Consider the following 21,110-nt stretch of genomic DNA (forward strand, 5'->3'; position numbering starts at 1 on the left):
CCGGCAGATTTACCTAAAGAGGCATAACATTCCCCTGTGCTGACAAAGAGCCCTGAGCAGGTGTACACCAGTCATGGGACAACACTTGAAATCTCAGGGAAGCCTGGCTGTTCTGAGGAACAACTTCACATCCTAATTGAAAATGCGGACTGTGCCACGTGGCAAATCCCCTTTCCTGTCTTAATAAATCAGATCCTGTGCTCAGGCTGTCAGATCTGGACCTGTTTATGGCTTCCTAGGCAGAGACAAAGGAAAAAGGCTTAGTTCTAATATAAACACAATGAATTTGCAGTGAAACAAAGCAGCCTGGGCTACAGCCATTCCTTGGGCTGCTCTGGCTTTCCACCAGCAAATCTATGTTTGGCAAGGAATGGGATGGAAACTTCTTCCCTGCACCTGGCGGCCAGTGTTTTCTTGAGCTTCTGGCTCCCGGGTGGGGTTGGCCATCATCCATAGAGCAGCAGCCAGGGTACACATGCCTGCGAGGGCCAGCCGCTGGTGAGGGCCCAGCCAAGAAGAAACATCGTCGGGGGAAGCAAAACTCTGCCTATATTGTGCTTGAGGGGAGTGGGGAGGTTGACCAGTATGATGTAATCTCCCAACAGCCCGGAGAGGTATTGGGATGATATCATCATTTGACAAATGAGAAAACGGAGGCACAAAGACACAAGTAACTTGTGCAAGACCACCCAGATAATAAGAAGTAGGGACAGAAATCAAACCCAGAGCCCTACCCTTTCCACGCAGCCATGTGCCGCTGTCAGGCGCCATTGCCCTCCGCATTTGTGCCTTGGAACCAATCCTCCTTTTCCAGTCCAAACAGGTTCCATTCACAGGCCTTGGCAAAAGGCCACTTGCCTTTGGGTCCAAAAATAACGTAAATACAATGAACCATTTTAAAAAATGCGATTACATATGTCAAGCACTTAACCCAGTGGCTGGTACTTTTGAAAGTACCCAGCAGACCTCCGGGCATTGTCAGGCCCCTGGGCCAGGGCGTTCCTGGCTGCGGGAGGTTCCACTGACCATTTGATAACAAATGCTTCTCGAGTAACTACAACGGATGGTCAAAATAGGAAGAAAAACTAGCCTTGGACTCAAGAAATCGATAATCCAACTGGGAAATTGAAAGAATTTAGTGTTTAGAGAAAGAAATTAAAACTTATTAATAACCCACATATCACAAGGGTCCTCATTGCTACTTCTGATCTTACCAACATGAAATATGTAGCTTTGGAGCAGGGGTCAGCAAACTGCGGCTCCCGAACCACATGCGGCTCTTGGGTACGTTCTGTCTCAAAAGTTTGCCGAGCCCTGGAAGAGCCAATCCTGTCCCTCACAACAATTTAAAAATTATTCGCGAGCCATAATATATTTTTACATATTCACCATTATGTAAATAATATCCTTTAAAAATTTTTACAAATGAAACTGTAATAGTTTTATTTTCATTTTCAATTTTATTTCAGAGCCTACAGCTTGCGAGCCGCAGTTTGCTGACCCCTGGAGGCTATTCCGTCTCAAAAGTTTGCCGACCCCTGCTTTGGAGAAAATGATGACACATCTTTTGGGGACTCATTGTCTTGGTCAGAAAAATGGAGATACTACCGATTTGACAGGGTTTTATGGTTAGGATTGCATACGTGTCAAGCCTTAATAAACAGTACATAGAGGCAGAGGGTAAAGGAAGAAATAGAATTAAGTGGATTTCCTTAAGACCTAACTTCGGAATTAGGTGACGAATGTGGCGAGGGCCCTGGGGTGGTGCTTTTATCCTCATGTTACAGAAAATCCAACTCCAATTGGTTTGAACATAAATGGAGTTTATTGATTCTTGGAACTAAGACATTCATAAGTAGGGCGAGCGTGAGATGCCATTCCATCCAGGTGTTCATAGTGCTGTCAAAGCTGCAGCTACAGTTCTTGGCAGTGCTTTTATTGGTGTTCTGCATGTGTCACTCTTGCCTACCGGCTGGCTTTGCTTACAATGGCCAAATTGCTGGAGCTCTCCAGGCCTCACATCCATAGCCCTTGCAGACCTTCTGTCCCCGGTCTCAGGAGGAGTCCTGAGAGTCATTCTGATTCGACCAACCTAGGCCACATGAACCAATCCCTGCATGCAAGGGATGAAACTATGTGATTGGCGTAACTGAGGTCACGTGTTCCACGGCCAGACCCTTGCGGTAGAGTCCAGGTCCTTGGAAGCCCGTGGATCCCCAAGTGGAAATTGGGGTGCTCGTGGCAGGTGGGATTTAGCAGGGAGACAGCCACAATGCTTGCAACAGGGAAATTGCTTCTATAGATTAAAGAAGGAACGAGTAAGTTGTGTCTGAGAGTGAGCCCACAGCCTTGTTTGGCCGAGCAGAGCATTCCTGAGAGGGAGTTGTAAGAAATGGCATTTAAAAAGGCAGTGGGGGCCCTGGGGGGCCTGGGGAGAGGGTGGGGGTGGGGGGGCTGGAGTGAGCCTGGGAGTTTCACCGTAGCATTTACCAGCACCGCCAGCAAATTCAGGAAACGGGCCTGTTTCCTTTTATTATAAAGGCTAAACCTTTAGTCATTAAATATTTACTCTGCCTTAAAACATTCAGTGTGGTGAATAGAGAAGGGAGCTCACAATTACGGAGCGCCCACCATGTGCTGACTCTGTGCCAGAGGCTTTTCCTGCATTTTCTCCTTTAATGCTCCCAACCTCCCTCTGAAACAACAGGCGTCACCCCCATTTCACAGATGGAGGAGGAAAGGGAAGTTAAGGGACGTGTCCAGAGCCACTCAGCCCATAGGTGGGAGAAGGGAGCCTGGAGCCCCCAGGGCTGCTGGACTCCAAAGCCCACAGGTAGGCAACCATGTTGCGGTTTTTTCCAGTTGGTGAGAATTCCATGGTCTGTTGTGTCACAGCAAGCGCCCGCACTGATGACCCTTCTGCATGAGCCTGTCCTTTGTTACATTTGTTGTGGCCAAGGACTAGATGAGTGTGGGAGTCGGGAGCTGGGGCTGGCAGCTCATGTGCCTGCCCCAGTGGGACAGAGGGCAGGAAGTCGGGCCCAGGGGAAGCAGGACCTGCCGGGCATCCTTGTCCTGGCCGTCATCACTGCTTCCTCCATCTCACACCCTCCTCTCCAGGAGTGCTCTGCTCAGCACTTTCCACACATTGTCTCTGCAAATCGCCACCAAGCTCCTTCGAGGCAGGTGCGGTTATTCTCCCCGTTTTACAGGTAGGCAAACCAAGGGATGAGCATGAAGGCTGACGTCACAGCATGTGGTTTGTCCCTGTGGGGTGTGTGTCCTTATCCCCATTTGACAGATGAGTACATTTAACCTCTGAGCGGGTGCCCACTGACCTCACATAGCTGGCAAGTGACTGAGTCAAGATTCGAACCCAAGTTCTGCCTGACTCCAGAGATGAGTAGGGTGATCTTTATCACTTAAGAAAAGTCTGTAGAGGGGCTGCTTGGCCTGTGGATCTATCCCGGAAGAGAATGTCCCATGTGCTCCCAGGAGAGCTTGTGATCCCCTTGTTGTAACAAACACAGGTCCTTTCTTGGGTCATCTGTGTGCATTGATGTCACCGTCCCCTTTCCTGACTCCCCACTTCTTCCCCCTTTTCTAAACTCCTTCTGGGGGGCTCTGAAAAAGCCTGGGGGGAGCTACTTCCTGTGTGGGCTCCCTCCTGGAGCCTCAGGCCCCTTACCACAAGGTGATGCTGATGCAAATAGTAAGCCTTTTATTTTTTAAGGCCACCTACACCGAAAACACGGAAACTGGGAGCGGAAAAGGTCCACATGAGCTGTCAGAAGTATAGCAACAGCTGTAGGAGAGGTGATGGCAGGGAAGTGGATGGCCCCCTTTTCTTTATGTTCTGTTTTTAGCCTGTGTTTTTTCAGAGCAAGTAGGTGCCATGGTGATAGGTGCCATAGAAATAGATGGAGCACACCGCCCAGCGCAGGGCTGCCAAGCTGTTCCCATGGCAATGCGTGAGTGCTAGGAGAGCTGGGGTTCTGCCGTGTTCTGGCTGCTGTGCACCGCAGGACCCCCAAAGGGCCTAGCCCCCCCCCACCACCGACCCCCGACAAGGGGAGAAGGCACCACTGTAGGATGGCCCCCTGATGCTTCTAGCTTTCTCACCCTGGTGGTCTGAGGTCCCTGACGGCATGCCCTCCCTCCGGGAGCACCCTTGGGGCCGTCTCTCTGGGTCCTCCCAGGGCACTTTCATCAGGAGCTTTGCCCAGTTTGCCCAGCACAGCAACCTTCTCCGCCAACAGTGGCCTCTCGACTAACTCCGCCAGAGTTCCTGTCCCCACCATTTTGGGATCACGCTGTCCTCGTCCTGCCTGGATGTGGAACTGTCACTGGTTGGATGCAACGGGTAATAAAGAGCGTGTGGAGCAGGGACTGAGTCCTGAAAATCTGGTGGCCAGGAATACTCATAAAATAAACTCTCAGAGGATCTCAACCCGCAAGCACAGCAGGGAAGGGCATAATCACGTCTGAGATTGTGGTTTTCAGTTTTTGAAACCTCGGGCAGTACAAGCTCAGGCCCAGCCTCAACTTCTTCTGAATGGCTTTAATGGACCAAAAGACCCTTTGAAACAAGTGCTAGAACCACCCTGTAGCCCCTACCATCCCTGCATATAAGTATATATAAGGGAACCTGGTTGAGCCTACTTCCTTTTTAATTGGATTTAGACCAATTATTTGTCCTCTGACACATTACCCAATATACATATCTGCCCTTTAAACCTGTCTTCTATTAGGCCTAGCATAAGAGGGTTAAGTTTAAAGGGTGTGTATTATTATACTTGTCCCATAATATCTACTTCTGTAATGGGGCTCTATTATATATGTTTGTTTCTACACATTTATTCTATCAGGTGGCATACTTCCTTCAGGGCAGGGCAAATATATTTCTGGACTAATGTATGGTTCTGAGATCAATTCTAAGAACTGATCAACTGAGAGTTAATTTTACTCTCACTTAAAGAAACACACACACACACATATACCCCTAACAAAGGAATTTTTAAAAACTTGAATAATTATTACCACCATCAACTCATAAATCATTGCCTACGAAGTCACAGGTTATGAAAATCATAGAGTTGGAAGGCACTGAAGAAATGTCTACCCTGGCATGTCTGGCATTTGACATAAAGAGTCCGAGGCCCAAAGCATCAAGGTGCTTTGCTGTTTAGTCCAGCATGTCTTCTGTGCATGCAGGCAACGTGTCAGGTCATTGTCACTCGGCAAGCCCTTTCCCAGGGGTGGAAGCACATGGAGCCTTCAGTTCCTCTAACCGGGAAGTGACGCTCACAGTGACCTTCAAGTAGCCTTGTAGGTCATGCTGTTGGTTGAGCCGTGCCGTGGAACTAGACATTTCAGCAACTGCCTGGTTTATCCTTAGGACTCACCCATACAGCCATGTGACTTGGCACTTACTGTTAGCAGCATCATACCCTCACCCTATATCTGAACCCGTGTGTCATGTTTCGTGGTTACAGACATTTGCTCCGTCTGGCAGGGCATTGCAGAACCTCTGAATTAAATAAGCAAACGTGCGTGCTCTAGATTTGCAGGCCCAGCCAACTGTGCAACAAAACAGCTTGCCTTTCTGTCCCATAGCAGTGTTATAACTTGGAGTTTTGCCGCTTGGTTGAATTGCTTTATTTGACTAAGTAACAAAAAAACAGATTTGCTTTGAAGAACGAGGCTCTCAAATATTCTATAACTTTCTAAGAATGGACATTCACAGCCACGTTTAGCAGAAAGCGTTTTTCCCAAGTTTCAGAGAGTCGTGAAGTTGATGTGAAGCACGCACACAAAAACCTTCCTTTCCCAAGATGAGCTCCTTTGCATGGTGTTGTAATAGGAACCCTGTGTTGAGAGATTTGATATTTCATTTAAGATATACATCGATGGTGTCACTTTTTACACCAACACTTTGAAACTAAACATTTAATGTGAATGTGCCTTAACAATCACAGTTTAATTTTTTTTAATTTAAATTCTTTTTATTGTGGTAAAATATATGTAACATAAAATTTATCATCCCAGCCAGTTTTCAGTGTACGGTGGCAGTGGGTACACCCACACTGTTGTGTAACCGTCCCCACCATCCATCTCCAGAACATTTTTATCACCCTAAACTTCAAATCTGTCCCCATTAAACACTAACTCCCCATTCCCCCTGTCCCCAGCCCTTGGCAACCACTATTCTACTTTCTGTGTCTATGAATTTGACTATTCCAGGTATCTCATATAAGTGAGATTATATAGTATTTGTCCTTTTGTGACTGGCTTGTTTTGCTTCGTATGATGTCCCCAAGACTCATCCATGTTGTAGTATGTGTCAGAATTTCCTTCCTTTTAAAGGCTAAATAACATTTCATTGTATGTATATATCACAGTTTGTTTAACTACTAATTGATTTTTTCTATAGTTTATTTCTTATCATTTTTAAATTTGAAGCAATCACAAAGGACAGTACCGAAAAACCCTTCTTTTTTTATGTGAACTCTCTGAGAATAAGTAGCCCTGAAGCACCATTATCTTCCACTAACTTTCCTGTGTTTTTCCTACACAGAAAAACACTTTCCCATCGACCCACAACACAACCATCAAAACAGAGAAACAAGCACAGATTCATCACTACCATCGAATCCTCAGACTCCTTTCAAGTTTCACCAATTATCGCAATCCTGTCTTTTTATCCCGACAAGGAGCCAGTCCAGAATCATTCTTGCATTTAGCTATGTCTGTTTAGTCTCCTTCAGTCTGGAAAAACAACTCCTCAGGCTTTCCTTGACTCTTCATGACCTTGACACTTTCGAAGATCATAGATGCTATGGCGTGTCCCTCAGTGAAGGTTTGTCTCGTGTTTCCTTTCCAGGTTCAGGTTATGCATCTTTGGCAGGAATATCCCAACAGGGACACTGCGTTCTTCTCCTTGCCCCCTACCAAGGGGTTCACCATCTAATTTGTTCCTGTACTAAAGATGTTCACTTTGATCACGTGATTAAGGTGGCATCTACCAGGTTTCTCTAAGACAGTCTTATTCCTCTTTGTAACTAATAGTCTTTTTATGGGGAGGTACTTTGAAACCATGTCAATATCCCATTGCTCATTAACTTCATTATGTTTTCTCTGCATATGGACTTATGGGTTCCTATATTAGTTAGTGAGTTATACTCCATTCCCTTCGTTATTTATTTTGAAGCTCCCACTGTCCCCAATCTAACGAGTGACAGCCCTTGCAACCTGTGTCCTTTCTATATGGCCCCGTCATGCTGAGCACATCCTCATTTTCTGGCCCGACAAGATGCCCCAGGCCCATCCTACTGACTTCCTTGTCCCAGTTGTGGAATCAACCGTTTCTCAGAGGAGTCTTGATTTATTTTCGTGGAAAATGGTATTTGTCATCCAGGATCTGGGGACTAGATGTGCCCATTCCTATTGAAATGTTGCTTCTCCCAGGCAGAGCTAAGGACTATAAATTCACACACACACACACACACTGCTTACCCTCTGATACCACATGCCAGGCTGCCATTCCCCAAGCCTCTGAAGGGTCCCTCCTTACCCTGATCAGGCTATGACACCACAGGCCAGACCACCCTTCCTGGGGATGTCCTCTCATCACTTGGGCTCTGATCCCTGCTTTGGGCCACCGGGGCTTCCTGCCCTCCACCTCCGACCATGAACTCCTACCTCACTCTGCTCCACCTTCATGGCATTGGGACTGAATTGTTCAGGAAGGGAAGGAGAAGGGACCGCCATTGGCTTTGGCTGAAAAAACTTCTTTCGTTCACAATCCTTTGTGTATTGAGAGCACATGTATCTCTATCTCACCTATTAAACAATACTAATCAATAATGCCAATCAATACGCATTTCTGCCAGCATTTCCCCAACATTTTGTCTCTGTCCTGGTAATGAAAAAATTTTTATAAAATATTTATAGAGTTCGGATGTCTTCTTCCTTACGGGAACATCTATTTTGCAAATGTGCAGTTGTATTTAGGCTGCCACCAGCAAGTGTCTTGGCAAACATCGAGCAACTCCCACTACAGAAATTAACGAGTGGAGACAAGGTCTGTACACCTACTTATACTGTTCTCCCATTATCAAGTGTAGGACTCTGCGGAAGTGATCCAGGAGACAGAAAGGGACTTTCGTAATACCGTGAATTGCTTATGCTGGTGATAATGTGATCTCCTTGGCTCTTGACTATGAGCATCGAGGAAATGGGCTGTGCCTTCTATTATTTTTTGTACCCCTCAAGGTCACTTCCTGCTTACATACCAGGTGCTCCCGTGCTTGTTGGCCCACAGAGCTAGAGCTGTGATGGCTTCACAGAGTGTTTTGGCATGAGGGAACAGCATGAGACAAGGCCTGGAACCTTGAGGTGTGTGTGTGGAGGTTGCGGCAGGGGAGGGGAGAAACGCCTAGAATGCTTCCCTGAGGAGTTCAGTGTCTGTGAGAAGAGGGGGATAGATTAGAAGAGAGGTGAATTTAGTGCTATTAGGGTATAGCTCAAAGCAACACTGGTCCTTGGGTTTTGAAATAGCAAAAGAGGCTAAGGTTTGACTTTGGTCAAGTAATACCTTTGTGAGTGTCAATTGCTTTGCCCAAACCTGCCCCCTTCCCCCCCCCACCTCCCACCAACTGTGGACATTTATTGGGTGCTTTCCATGTGTGAGACACTATTGTAGGTGCTAGAGATACAGCAAGGAATAAAACAGATCAACAGTCCTGCCCTGGTGGAACTGAAGGAAAACAGAAACTCTCTCTCTCTCCCTCTCTCTCTCTCTCTCTCTCTCTCTCTCTCTCTCTCTCTCTTTCTCTTGCGTGTGTGTGTCCGCCACCCCTGAGTGTGCTGAGCCCTGGCTGGTCCAGCAGGGCACACGAGGCGTTAAGGCAGCCTTTCTCCAGCAAGGCTCTGTTCTGGGAGGGAGACTTTCCAAATGCTCATCTTTCTGGCCTGGCCTCCCCTCTCATCTGCCAGCCTTCTCACTTTGCCTGCCCTGCAGTCCATCCCCCACCTGCAGCCAGAGCCGTTTTCATAAGAGATGAAGTCTTACCAAGTCACTCCACCACCGAAAACCTTTATGATTTCCCATCGCTCTGGGGATAACCCCAACTTCAAGAGCGGGCCTCTGCTAAGCCTCCCGGCCCCTGCTCCCCCACTTCCTCCCTTGCGTCATATACTCCCTCAGCCCAAGAAGCTCGTTTCTTTCCGCTGCTGTGTGCTTCCTGCCTTCTCAGGCTGTCCCCTGGCGGAGAGTGCCCTCCGTCCCCACCCGTCTGCTAGTCTGACCACCACGCTTCCTTTTAGACTGAGCGCCTTTTCCCCCTCCACCTGGAGTCCGTGTGGTCCACAAGCGCTCAGCACAGGGTGTTATAGTTACCTATTTACTTCCCTGTCTCTCCCAGGGAGACAGACACAATGGTAATTATGTGGTTAATGTCTGTCCCTAGGGAGGTGAACCCCCTGTGAGCGTGGGCTGTGGCTGTCCTCTTCCTCATGGTGGGCAGTGCTTCCATGGCACGAACTGTAGGCCCGGCCAGAGATTATTCTAAGAATCTCACATGTGTAAGCTAATTTCATCCCACCACAGCTCAGTGAGGTGCAGGCTGTTCTTAGGTCCTGTTGACAGATGAGAAAATAGGTGCAGAGAGGGCGACGATCCCCTCCTAAGTGTAGAGGCGGGTCTAGAAGCCGGACAGCTACCACTGAATCTGTGCTCCGTGCCCCGATGCCTGCTGAATGGATTCATGCGTGCTGGACTGGGCCTGAACACACTTAATTTTGTGGTTGGTGACTTAGTAAGGTGGGGGTGCCGTCAGAGGGAGCTTGGGACTGGGCCCCAAGCACTGTGCAAGCCTCCACCCCACTCCAATTCAGAGCACACATGAAGGCCCCCTTCCTTTGCGCCCCCAGAACCCCAGTAATTGGCACAGAGTGGGAGAGGTGTCAGTGGAGTTAGCTCAGAGGTCAGAAGGGGAGAAGTGTTTGGGCGTTAGGGAACTGTGCAGGAGAAGGCCTGGAAACTTGAGGTGTGAGTGTGGAGGAGAGGGCAGGCCCCTCCTGCAGAGCTAGGTGAGGCTAGCTGCCTGGAGTCAGCCAGGGAGGCAGAGGCTTTAGGGCAGAGACCAGGAGAAACTGGGGGTGTCCGGAAAGGAAGCTGGGAGTGTGTGTGTGTGTGTGTGTGTGATGAGAGTGGACATGAGACAGTGAGCATCCTCGAGGCAGTGAATAGAGTTGGGCCCAAGTAGAGAATCTGTGTGAGAGAAATAGAAAGGAAGTGAGATGACTACTGTGTGTGGAGGCTGGGGCAGGGGAAAGGAGACATGGGGGCCTAGGATGCCTCCCTGAGGAGTTTAGAGTCTGCGAGAAGAGGAGGTAGGTTAGAAGAGAGGTGAATTTAGTGCCATTAGAGTATAGCTCAAAGCAACACTGGTCTTTGGGTTTTGAAATAGCAAAAGAAGCTAAGGTTTGACTTTGGTCAAGTCAAACCAGTACGTTGCAGAGGACTTTTAATGTCTAAGGACTATTTTCACGAGTCGGCTAACACTTTAATCCCAATATTGAGCCTTTGGTACCCTCGCATGTCCCCCTTCCGCTTCTCTGGGAACCATCTTTTTGTTTGTTTATCCTGGGACCCTCTTCACTGGAGAATGACTTTTCAGATATTGGACACCAGGCTCACTTTGCTCCCGTCGTTTGCCTGGGGTTCTCCACAGGGCCAGGTGTGCGTCAGGTAGACAGTCTTGAAAGGCACCTGCCTTCCCGGCTCCCCGCAGGGCCTTCCGGCTTATGGCTCTGGGGTCTGCTGGGTCTGCTGCCTTTGAATCCAGGTTCTGAACTCCGAGCCCCTCAGCCAAATGTATGTTGCTTGAGCTCTCCACGCAGTGTCCATCTATGCAAACTGGTGGTAGAAGCGGCCTGGCCCACGGGTTGTCATGGGGACGAGCCGCCATCTGCATGTGGGTACCTCGCAGGTACTCAGTAAGCGATAGCTGCCTTATCATCACCACAGTCTTCATGCCATTTAAACTGGGGACAAGCTCTGTTGTACTCAACTCTGTGTACTCACGCAGCGGACCCCACATGGTTGGGACTCAATAAATAGTTTCTGAATGAATGAAAAAACTGGTGAGCAACCCAAATCCCCAGAACTGGAAGGGATGACATTTTATCAGAGTGCCTTATTTCTTTAAACTGGGCCTGATGATAGAAGGGATAAACAACAGGAAGTCCTTCTTCCATCAGGGCCACCCCATGGCAGGATGTGTTCACATAAGACAGCCACCGCTCCTGCTTGGTCTCCATCCACCTAATCTCCTCTCGGCCAGTACCACTTCTCCGTCCTTTCCGACATGGTCCATGTGGATTTGAACGGATTGTGGGGGGTGTTACGTAACATAGACTTCTCCACCTTGTCTTATTTATTGTACATCTTTGGGACATTGTTTCATATGAGGTGTATAGAGAGTTGCTTCCTTCTTTTTAATTACGGTTACATAGTATCACATTGTATAGCATGGATGTCCCTCAGTTTAGTTATTTCTCTATTTAACCAGTATTTAATTAACCTCTGTCAGGTTGTTCCTAAGTGGTTTCATTACAAAAAGTGCGACCAAGTGCTGGCATCATTCAACCCACTGTTTGAACACGTAGGTAGGAAACATTCCTAGAATTGGATTAAATTGGGGTAAAGCAGAGGAATGACTTTCTAATAGTGGAATTTCAGTCATCAGTGAGAGGCATAGAGGAGATATTTTTATACTGGGGTTTGAGATGTGTCAGATCCTGCTAAGGAATTGATTGTGGACCCCTTCTCTGGTATATTTGATGCTAGGGAATGATAGTTTCTTAATATCTAAAGAGAAAAGAAAGAACTTGAAGCAGAAAGGGGGCTTCTTGAGTCCAACCAAGGCTTACTGATTAGACTCCACCTTATCTCACTTCTAAAGTAAAAGCTTGCTGGGCAATGAGACGCCTGGACCACTAGGGCCACTCAGCAGTGAGCTCACTGCAGACACTGGTGGAAAGCTGGAGAAGTTCAAGGTTCAGTCCCCAAAGAAACATATGAGCTCAAGAGACCCTGGCCCCAGAATCACCTTGGGGAAAGGGGAAAGGAGAAGGTCCCCACTATTCCTACTGAGGACATCATTCCTATAAACACCATAGGATGGATGGATGGATGGATGGATGGATATAGATAGGTAGATGTTGATCAAGCAGGTATGAACTTAGATTTACTTTTGGAGTTGGGTTCTACCACAAACTAGGTAACATCTCTGACCTCCCTGAACCCCAGCTCCCTTGTCTATAATGGGATTAACAATGTCTTCTTTGTGGGTGGTAGTGAGGAACCAATGGTTGTAAACCAGTGAGGGTGCAGGGCCTATCACAGTGCCTATCATACAGAGGGGTCCCACATATGGTGGGAGTTGCTATTATTTAGCCAATGACTGGACATTCTCTGGTTGGCATATTGAGGGCATTTCTTTGGCAAGAACCAATGAGCATGTACTTCCTGCTCTGTTTGACCCCTTCCTTCAAGGGGATGACTCTGTGAGGTAGGGGTTCTCAGCCTTCTTTCCCTCCCAGCATGTACGTGGGTGATATTCAGGTGCCTGGCACACTCCCAGCATGCATTTCACAGGGCAGGATTTCCAGCTAAACTCATTTGTCTCCAGGCCAGAAAAGCAACGTTATTACAGGAATGACCTAGATTCACTTGAATTTATATTACAACAATAAGTAAATAAAGGAAAGGCAATCATCCTCAGATTTTGGTCTTCTGTTGACAATTTATTTATAGACCAGCACCTAGCTTGTACCTGCCACTCTGTCAAGTTATAATAGGGGGCAGGGGGTGTGAGGGCTAGCAGGTATCTGTGGGGTCTCTCATTTCATTGGGTTTGGGATAAACTTCATTCTTTCCTCCAGATATGAAGTGAGGACAATAATTATTGTCTGGCCCCTGTCCCCACATGGTTATGGAATAGTTCTGTCTCTGACCTTCGCTGAGTGCCTGGCTGAGGTGTTAAGCCCTCCGCGGTGACCATGGGGAACCACAGACATCCAGGGCCTTCGCCGGTGCCTCAGCGGCTTGGCCAAGAGGCCAGGTCTGCCAGGCCCAGGCAGGCTCTCTCGTCCAGCAGGCAAGCACGGGCTTGACTTGCCAAAGCAGCTGCTTTAAGCCTCAGCATCTTGGACTATGGAACCCCACCTCACCTGACCCTCCCAGCACCCGCCTGCCCCAGCCAGGCAGGACCAAATGTTCTCTCCTCTGTGTCCTCACAGCACTTTGTTCCTGCAGCTATGAAAGCACTCCCTGTCAGTTTTAAATACATCTCTACCTCTTCCAGGGCCATAGTTGAAAAAATTTGTTGTTGTTGTTGTTGTTAGAGATTTTATACAATCTCAAATTCTTCATTAAAATGGCCATGGGGTTTACATAGTTTTGTCTCTGAGAGTAGAGCTGAAACCTACATTGGTGATTTAGAATCCCACTGGGTTCTTCTCTTTAGATAGAAAGAGTTGTGGAAAATCAGGCGTGTCCAGAGCCTTCGTTATGGACATGGCCTTCGAATTGTGCTTTCATCCTTTCTACAGTCAGCCAGTCATTCAACAAACACTTACTGAACGCCCATTTTTGTGCCAAGCACTATGCTAGGCACTGGGTATATTTAGATAAAGAGGGCATGGGTGGTGCCTTGGAGGCCAACACAATGTGACCTAGGTTTTGCTAACACACAGAAACCTCTCTTTCTGGAGTATAAGAAGTCAACTAATAGGATTCTTTTCTGAATGTAATTTCCTGGAGCTTTGAGGCCATCTCTGTATTTCAAAATCTACAATATTTATTCATTCACCCCAAATCTGTGTAAGGCACCGTGCCTACCCGGAGTAGTACCTACCTGGAGGGGATATAAAGAAGAAAATGAAAAAATCCCTTCCTTTAGGACCTAAAACTAAATAACAGAAGTCACATATGGACAGAAAATTCGGCCTGCTAGTTCATTTGTGATTGCACATAGCATTCATTCATTCATTCATTCATTCATTCATTCGGTTGTAAATATTTTTTATGTTTACTGTGTGCTTAGATGGTGCCTATAGAAGAGCCCTAAGATGCAACCTGCCCTCTAGGCACTCTGGGTCTCCCTGGGAGAGAGAAAGGGGGTTCAGGGTCAAGTAGAACATGAAGTCAACAGCAGTCCAGGCCAAAATTAGTGGCTCAAAGAATGCGATGGGCGTCTAGGAGGCCCAGCATGAGCCCGCGTGAGCCTGCTGGCTGTCACAGAAGTGGACGATTTTGAACCAGTTCTGAGGAATGGTGAGGCCTTCTGGGAGGGAGGGAGGACATTCCAGGGCAGGGGAAGGGCATAAGCAAAGGTCTTGAAGTGTTAGGGATTTCTCATTAGAGATTAAGGCATAAAGGGCGCGAGGGAGAACTGGCTCCAACCAACACCCATCCCAGGTCAGGGCCAGAACAGCCCAGAGCTGGATGGGAGGTGGTGTCTGACGCTGAATCTGCCACCTTCAGGGGAGCTGTGCTTTCTCATTTGTTCCCCTTCGCCCCCTCATTTAGATCCTCCATGACCCATTAAAGAAGGTGTGATGACCATCGTATGCTACCTGAAGTCCTGCCCTCCTTCTGTTGTAAGGAGTTTGATTCTACAAAAGAAACCAAACATCAGAAACATGTCCAGCATGGCTGGAGGTGAGTGGTGATTGATGTTTTAAAAAAGAAAAAAAAAATCCCTGGAAATACCCGCATTGTAGAGCCCAGGAATCCCGGAGGCGTCCAGCTTCTGCACGGGAGACAGCAAGTCAGAGCAGAACAGAAGTGGCCCTGATCATTACTTAGCTTCCCAGAAGGAAATGGAGCTTGGGCCAGACTCAGGTGCGAAAACCTTACCACACAGGTGGGTCTACTAGCACCACCCAGCTCCGCTAATCACCACAGCTCTGTAGGGAGAACCACCAATGGCCTCGGATAATAAAAGGGGTTTCCCTCCTGGAAAAGTGCCCCCAGATTATGCTGCATTTTAATCTGGTTTTGATTCAGACCAAGTCTCCCTACATTGGTCTGATCTTCTCTGGGTGGCACCCATCTCCCCACTGTCTCCCAAGAGTGACACCCAAGGTTCTAAAAGGTCCTGCAAGAGAAAACAGATATCAAAGTTGTCACTGACCTGAGTCCAGCAAAATTTCACGATAAGAAAGACCTTTCAGGTCACGGTGGAAGTGCCAAAGGGAGAACTAGCATCTGGTTTGAGGTACTAGAGCCATTTTCATGGTTGAGGGACAGGTCTGGCCTCTGTTGCTATCTGTGGGCCAACAGAGTTACGTGTTGTTGCATGGCAGAGTGCCCCGGGCTTATGACTTAAACAGTAAGTCTCATAATTCTGCAATGAGGCTGAGTTTAGCTGGGTGGTTCTTCTGTTCCACGTGGTGTCTGCTGGGCTAGACCTCCACGATGGCTTTTTCCTCACATGTCTGCAGTGTTCCCTGGGATGGCTGGAACAGCCACGACTCCGAGAGAGAGTATTCCAGAGGACAAGCCCTAATGCATAAACACATATCAAGCCTCTGCTTGCATCATGCCTCCAAATGTCCCATGAGCCAAAGCAAGTCACGTGGCCCAGGTCACAGGCAATGGGGAAGAGGTTATTCAGGGGTGTGGATACTGGGAAGCATGCTTTGTAGAGAGCCACAAGCTAATGCGTGCCATATCCCATTGCCCACGTGATGTACCAGGAAACACCAGCTTAACTCCAGGTCAGCCCCTGCATGCTAGGACCTCAGGGAGCCAAGAGACAGCCCTGGTGTGAGTCCCAACTTGGCTCCTTGAACTGTGCGACCTCTCTAAGCTGCATTTGTAAAATGACGATAGCAATGGCATCTTCCCTACGAACTGTCAGACTCTCGGGAGGAGTAACTGAGTTAACGCAGGTCAACCCATTTTAGCGGCTGTCACAAAAAAGCAGCTCGGTCTACAGACCAACTGAACACTCCAGCATGGGTTTTATGTCTTCTGGGGCTTTAAATCAGATTAGGAGCATTAAAGGATTTTTTCCCCCCTCTTGTCATTCAGTTTAAAAAGAAAAAAGCAAAAAAGGAAAACATTGCTTTTCGGGTAAGAGGACTCAGTTCATTTCTCTGAACAAAGAGAAAGCGTTGCAACCTTAGATGGGGCCCAAGAGACCCAAGGAACGCACATATCCCAGGAGACCATGAAGAACCCCCCCTTCGTGCATCCACCCCCCCCCTCCAAAAGACACCACGCAGCCCTCTATTCTGTGTCCTGTTACTAATGGGAATGACACAGGGACTTATTATGACCAGAAGTGGAGATGAACAAAACCAAAACGCAGTGCCTCTGAAGTCCATTTAATTAAAAAGGAAACAAAGGAGCTTTGTGCGCCTAATACCTCCCTGATTTACAGTACTAAAAGTTCCAATTTGCTCTCACAAGGGCTTTGGAGGTAGAAAGAGGGTGGCTAGGGAATTCTAGGCCTCTGGGCTGGCTGCATTCCCTGCCGCCTCACTCCAGGTTATTTTGGAAGGTATGCTGGACTTGCTTGAGACGTGCAGTCAGCTTCCTGGGGCTTTCAGCAGCTGGCGGGGTCCAGCCTGTCCTCGCTTTGGAAGTCTGTTTGCGGCACTGGCAGCCACTGAGGCAATTAGCGCAGGAGCCAGTCCTAGACTCTTCCCTACAGACAGTGGCATGTGCTGCACTCCACCATCCCCAAGAAGAAGGTGCCAGAGGTGATGGCGGACCTCTTCTAGGGCGGTCTGGTGCCCGCAGGGGGACTCATGGGCCACCTGTCTCAGGTTTCAATCCTGGCGGTGCCACACACCAGCTGTGTAACCCTGGGCAAGTCACGTCATCTCTCTGAGCCGCATGTGTAAAATACAGATAGATGATTATGTGTATAAATTATTTAGCACAGAGAGCCTGGTACATACTAAGCACTCAGGAAATATTTGCTGACAATATCATTGCAGAAAAGAGCAAATCTGGCGTTAGGAAAGTTGTCCCTAAGGGAGTTTCTCCAAAAAGAGCATAATTATGCTTTTCTTTGGAATGGTCTTTTTAAAGGAAACACTCCATTTTTTTGTTTATTTTGGAAACATAACTCTTCTTGTTTGTTTTTTCTCCAGTTAACAGAAGGATTCCTATTTATTGCATACATTTTAGGATATTGAGAAAAGCACAAAGAAAAACATTAAAATCACCCACAGCCTTGTCACCTGGAGCTAACTATGATTAACATGTGGATGTATTTCCTTCTAGTTCTTTCTCTCTCTCTCATCGATTTTATATAAAGGGGAATATGCTGACCTATATTTTGTTACCTAGTGTTGTTCCTTTAATGATACACCCCAAACACATCTTTTAATGCCATTAAATCTGTCTTCTGTGCCATAATTTTAAATGTCTAAACAAGATTCCATTGAATGACTGTAACTCCAGCCCCTATGTCCTGAACACCTGTGTGTTGGGTAATTTACACACAGGAATGGATTTACGGAGTTCTCTTTGAGGTCGGTAATTACTGCCATCTTACCCATGGGAAAAACCCACAGGGTCACACAGCTGGTCAGAGGCAGAATCAGGGTGCACACCCAGGGTTGTTTGCCTCCAAAGCTTCCCACTCTAGAGGAAGGGTGGTTGCCCCCAGAGGAGGTCATGGTATGCAAGTGGGGGTCTTCCCCTATGGCTCCATGAGGACCGTCTCTTTGGAGGGAGAATCAAGGATTCTGTGAGCCTGGTCGGCCAACGATCTACCTGCCCAGACCAAAGGCATGAACAGTCTCTTTCCTAGAAAAAATACCCAAATGGCCAGTAAACATGTGAAAGGCACTCACTCATATTAGTCATCCGGGCGATACAAATGGAAACCACAGTGCCATGCCACCTGCAAGGATGGCTGGAACGGGAGAGGCAGGCAACATTGAGGGTCAGAGGCGACGGAGCGACCAAGAACTCGCGTACCACTGGTGGGAGTGTAAATCGGTACAACCACGCTGGAAACTGGTTAGCGGTGTCTACCGAAGCTGAACATGTATATACCCTACAACCTCAGGTGTATGCCAAACAGAAGTGCACGCATGTGTACCCCAAAGAGCACGTACTAAAATGCTCGTGGCAGCACCATTTGTAAGAAGCCCATGCTGGAAGCTATTCAAATGCCCATCTACAATGGTTTGGGGTAAATGCCCTGTGGTGGTGAATGTACCACACAGTAAGAATGAACCAACTATTGTTAAACGCAACAATATGGATTGTTCTCCCAAACAGATTGGTGAGTGAGAGAAGCTAGACTCAAGACCCACCCTGTATGATTCCACTATATGAAGAAGAGGCAAAGTCACCTGTGGTGTGAGGAGTCAGGGTAGTGGCCACTCTGGGGGGGGGGGATGAGCTGATGACTGGAAGGGGCGTGAGGGGTTTCTGGAATGCTGATAATGTCTGTTTCTCGACCTGGATGCTGGTTACATAGGAATGTTCATTTCCTGAAAACTCATCAAGCTGTACACATACGTACATTTTTCTGTGTGTATGTTATGCTGCGATAGAAAGTTGAATTAAGAAAGCTCTACCAAGGTGCACTGACCGTGCACGTGTCCCTTCTCTTGCCAAACCCAGGGCTCCGACCAGCCAGCGTGGTGGTCCTGCACAGGTCCCTCACCCCGGCCTTCGAAAAGTTCTGCCAGGCCAACAGTGGCCCTCTACCCCTGCTGGGCCACAGCGAGCCAGGCCAGTGGACACTGCCCACCCTGGGCACTGTCCCAGACACCAGGTAAAATGTGTGGGTCACTGGGGTTAAAGCTTAGGAGTAGCCAGACGCTGCAGCCAGGTGTCCCTGTCACCAGGGACCTCTTTGTCCAGCTTTAGGACCCCACAGTGCCTGGCACGGAGCCTCACTCACGGCTATTGCCAAAGAAGGAGCTGCCCTCCCCGCCCCTCGTCCCCGCTCCTACCTCTGTCCTTTGCTCCTGCCCGTGCCCCTGCCCTGGGTAAAATCTTTGGTATCACCAAGAAATCCAGCCCTGGAGAAGTTCCACTGGCACTGTCATCCATCCACGCCATCACCAAAGCCAGAAACCTGTCTGCACAGGATGAAAAAGAAAATAAAAACACTTACATTGCCAAAACCCAGAGACAGCCATTGTTAATACTGTGGTGTATATTCTCCCAGACTTTTAAAATAGAACATATCCAATAAATGGCCCAACTGATCCTGCCGCAGGGAGCCCACACGTCTCTCACCGTCCTAGCCCAGACGCCCATCTTCTCACACTTAAACTCTTAGGACGTAACTGGCCTCCTCGCCCCACTGTCACCCTCTCCTCCTCACCCCGCCCCACCACTCTCCCACCAGAATGACCCTTCCTAACTCTGCATCTGATCATGTGACTCTCCCATTTAAAATTCTTCAGTGCTCTCCTGGGGCTCACACCTTAGCCTCATATCAAGATCTGTTGTGACCTGGCCCGGCTTAGGGTCTGCTCCAATCTCCCCAGACAGAAAGCCCCACAGGAACACTCTGCTGTTATCCTTTTGTGGCCTCCAGGGGTGGGAGGGTCCTTCAGAGGCCCCTCCCCCTCCTTCCCCCGGCCCCCACCACCACCCTGGCCAAGGCGAGCTCCTTTGCATGTTTCCGTGGCACCTCCCACTCTGCCAGCTTGTGGACTCCTAGAGCAGATGGCTCAGTGGGCCACGGTGCTTGATGCCACCACACTGCTCACATACGGCTCCATGGGCCTAGGATGGGCTTTCCTCCTTGTCCAACTGATGCATTCCTGTTCGTCCTGTAGGTCCCAACTTTAGCACCTCTTGCTTTGTGGGAAAGCATGGATTTCTCCCTTCCCTGTGTCACTTCTCTACCTAGACCAGGGGTTGGCAAACTGCGGCTCGGGAACCACATGTGGCTCTGAAGGAAAGCAAATGAAATCACCATTATGTGAATAATATCTTTTAAAGTTTTTATAAATGAAACTATGATAGTTTTATTTTCATTTTCAATTTTACTTCAGAGCCACATGCACGTACCCAAAGAGCCTCACGTGGCTCGCGAGCCGCAGTTTGCCGACCTCTGACCTAGACTATTAGCACTCACTGCTCTGTTTGGCAAGTATCTGATTTCAATGGCATCACCTGCTAATCTAGCATCTCAAGCTTCTTAAGGGCTGGGCCGATGTCCTCTCCATCACTATACCCTATCACCTGGCCAATGCCTGGCATGGGCAGTGGCTCAGCAACATGGCTTTGAGGTGAATGAAGAACAGGCTTGTAGCCAAGTCTTTCAATCCACAGAAGAGTCACTCTAAGGACAGAGAAAGGCCTCACCACTGCTAGCACTGAGAGTTTCCTTAAGATATGTGCCCTCTGTCCCTTCTTCGATGGCAGAGAGGAAACCATTGTTTTTCTTCTTGCTGGTTTGACTGGTCTTGGGTTGAGGTTACAGGAGATATAATAGGATGGGGGCAGGAGCTACATTATATATATGCTGATTTAATAGTTTTCTATCTGGGAAGATCTGAAGGATGCCAGCAAGCTCCCCTGCCCAAAACGACCTTCCAGTGCCTGAAATTTCAGCCCCAGATGTCTTCTTCTCATTCCCTAGTCCTTTTTAAAAATGCACGGTCAGGGCTCACATTGGGTCTGAGGGGTCTGTGAACTTTCCCTTGTGTCCCCAGGACGGGAAGCCCCCAGTTCCGTAAGTATGAGTTCGGAGCCTGCACGGGTAGCCTGGCCTCGCTAGAGGAGCACTCGGAACAGCTCAAGGACATGGTGACCTTCTTCCTGGGCTCGAACTTCTCCCCAGAAGAGGCCTTGGAGAAGGTGGGGCTCCCCAGGAGAGACCCAGCAGGCCACGGCTACGTGGGTGCATACAAGGTAGGGACACAATCCACAGGGCACAATGACTTGAAAATGTGGGTGACCCTGTGTTTTCCTGTGGTGGGGAGAACATTGGCACAAAAGGCTGGCGATCTAAGCTCTGGCCCCCCTCTCAGCCACTTTCCAGCTCTGCCACCCAGGACAAGCACTTAACCTCACTGAACTCGTTTCCATCTCTGGAAAATGG

At 48.4% G+C, this 21,110-nt stretch overlaps 1 protein-coding gene across 3 annotated transcripts in view; it reads left to right on the forward strand.

Moving 5' to 3' along the window:
- Positions 1-21,110, forward strand: part of DGLUCY (D-glutamate cyclase) — a 63,111-nt gene that overhangs the window by 6,194 nt on the left and 35,807 nt on the right. The window contains exons 2-5 of one of the 3 annotated variants that reach the window (XM_019642366.1): positions 1,470-1,586; positions 14,600-14,731; positions 18,668-18,821; positions 20,722-20,920. In XM_019642366.1, the coding sequence (XP_019497911.1) occupies positions 14,629-14,731; positions 18,668-18,821; positions 20,722-20,920 (456 nt within the window). In that variant the 5' untranslated portion in view covers positions 1,470-1,586; positions 14,600-14,628. Of the gene's footprint in view, positions 1-1,469; positions 1,587-6,577; positions 6,860-14,599; positions 14,732-18,667; positions 18,822-20,721; positions 20,921-21,110 lie in introns of all 3 variants that reach the window. The other 2 variants (XM_019642367.1, XM_019642365.1) reach the window with 2 other exon arrangements.

This window comes from Hipposideros armiger, unplaced genomic scaffold (genome assembly GCF_001890085.2).
Source record: "Hipposideros armiger isolate ML-2016 unplaced genomic scaffold, ASM189008v1 scaffold_67, whole genome shotgun sequence".
Classification (NCBI taxonomy): Eukaryota; Metazoa; Chordata; class Mammalia; order Chiroptera; family Hipposideridae; genus Hipposideros; species Hipposideros armiger.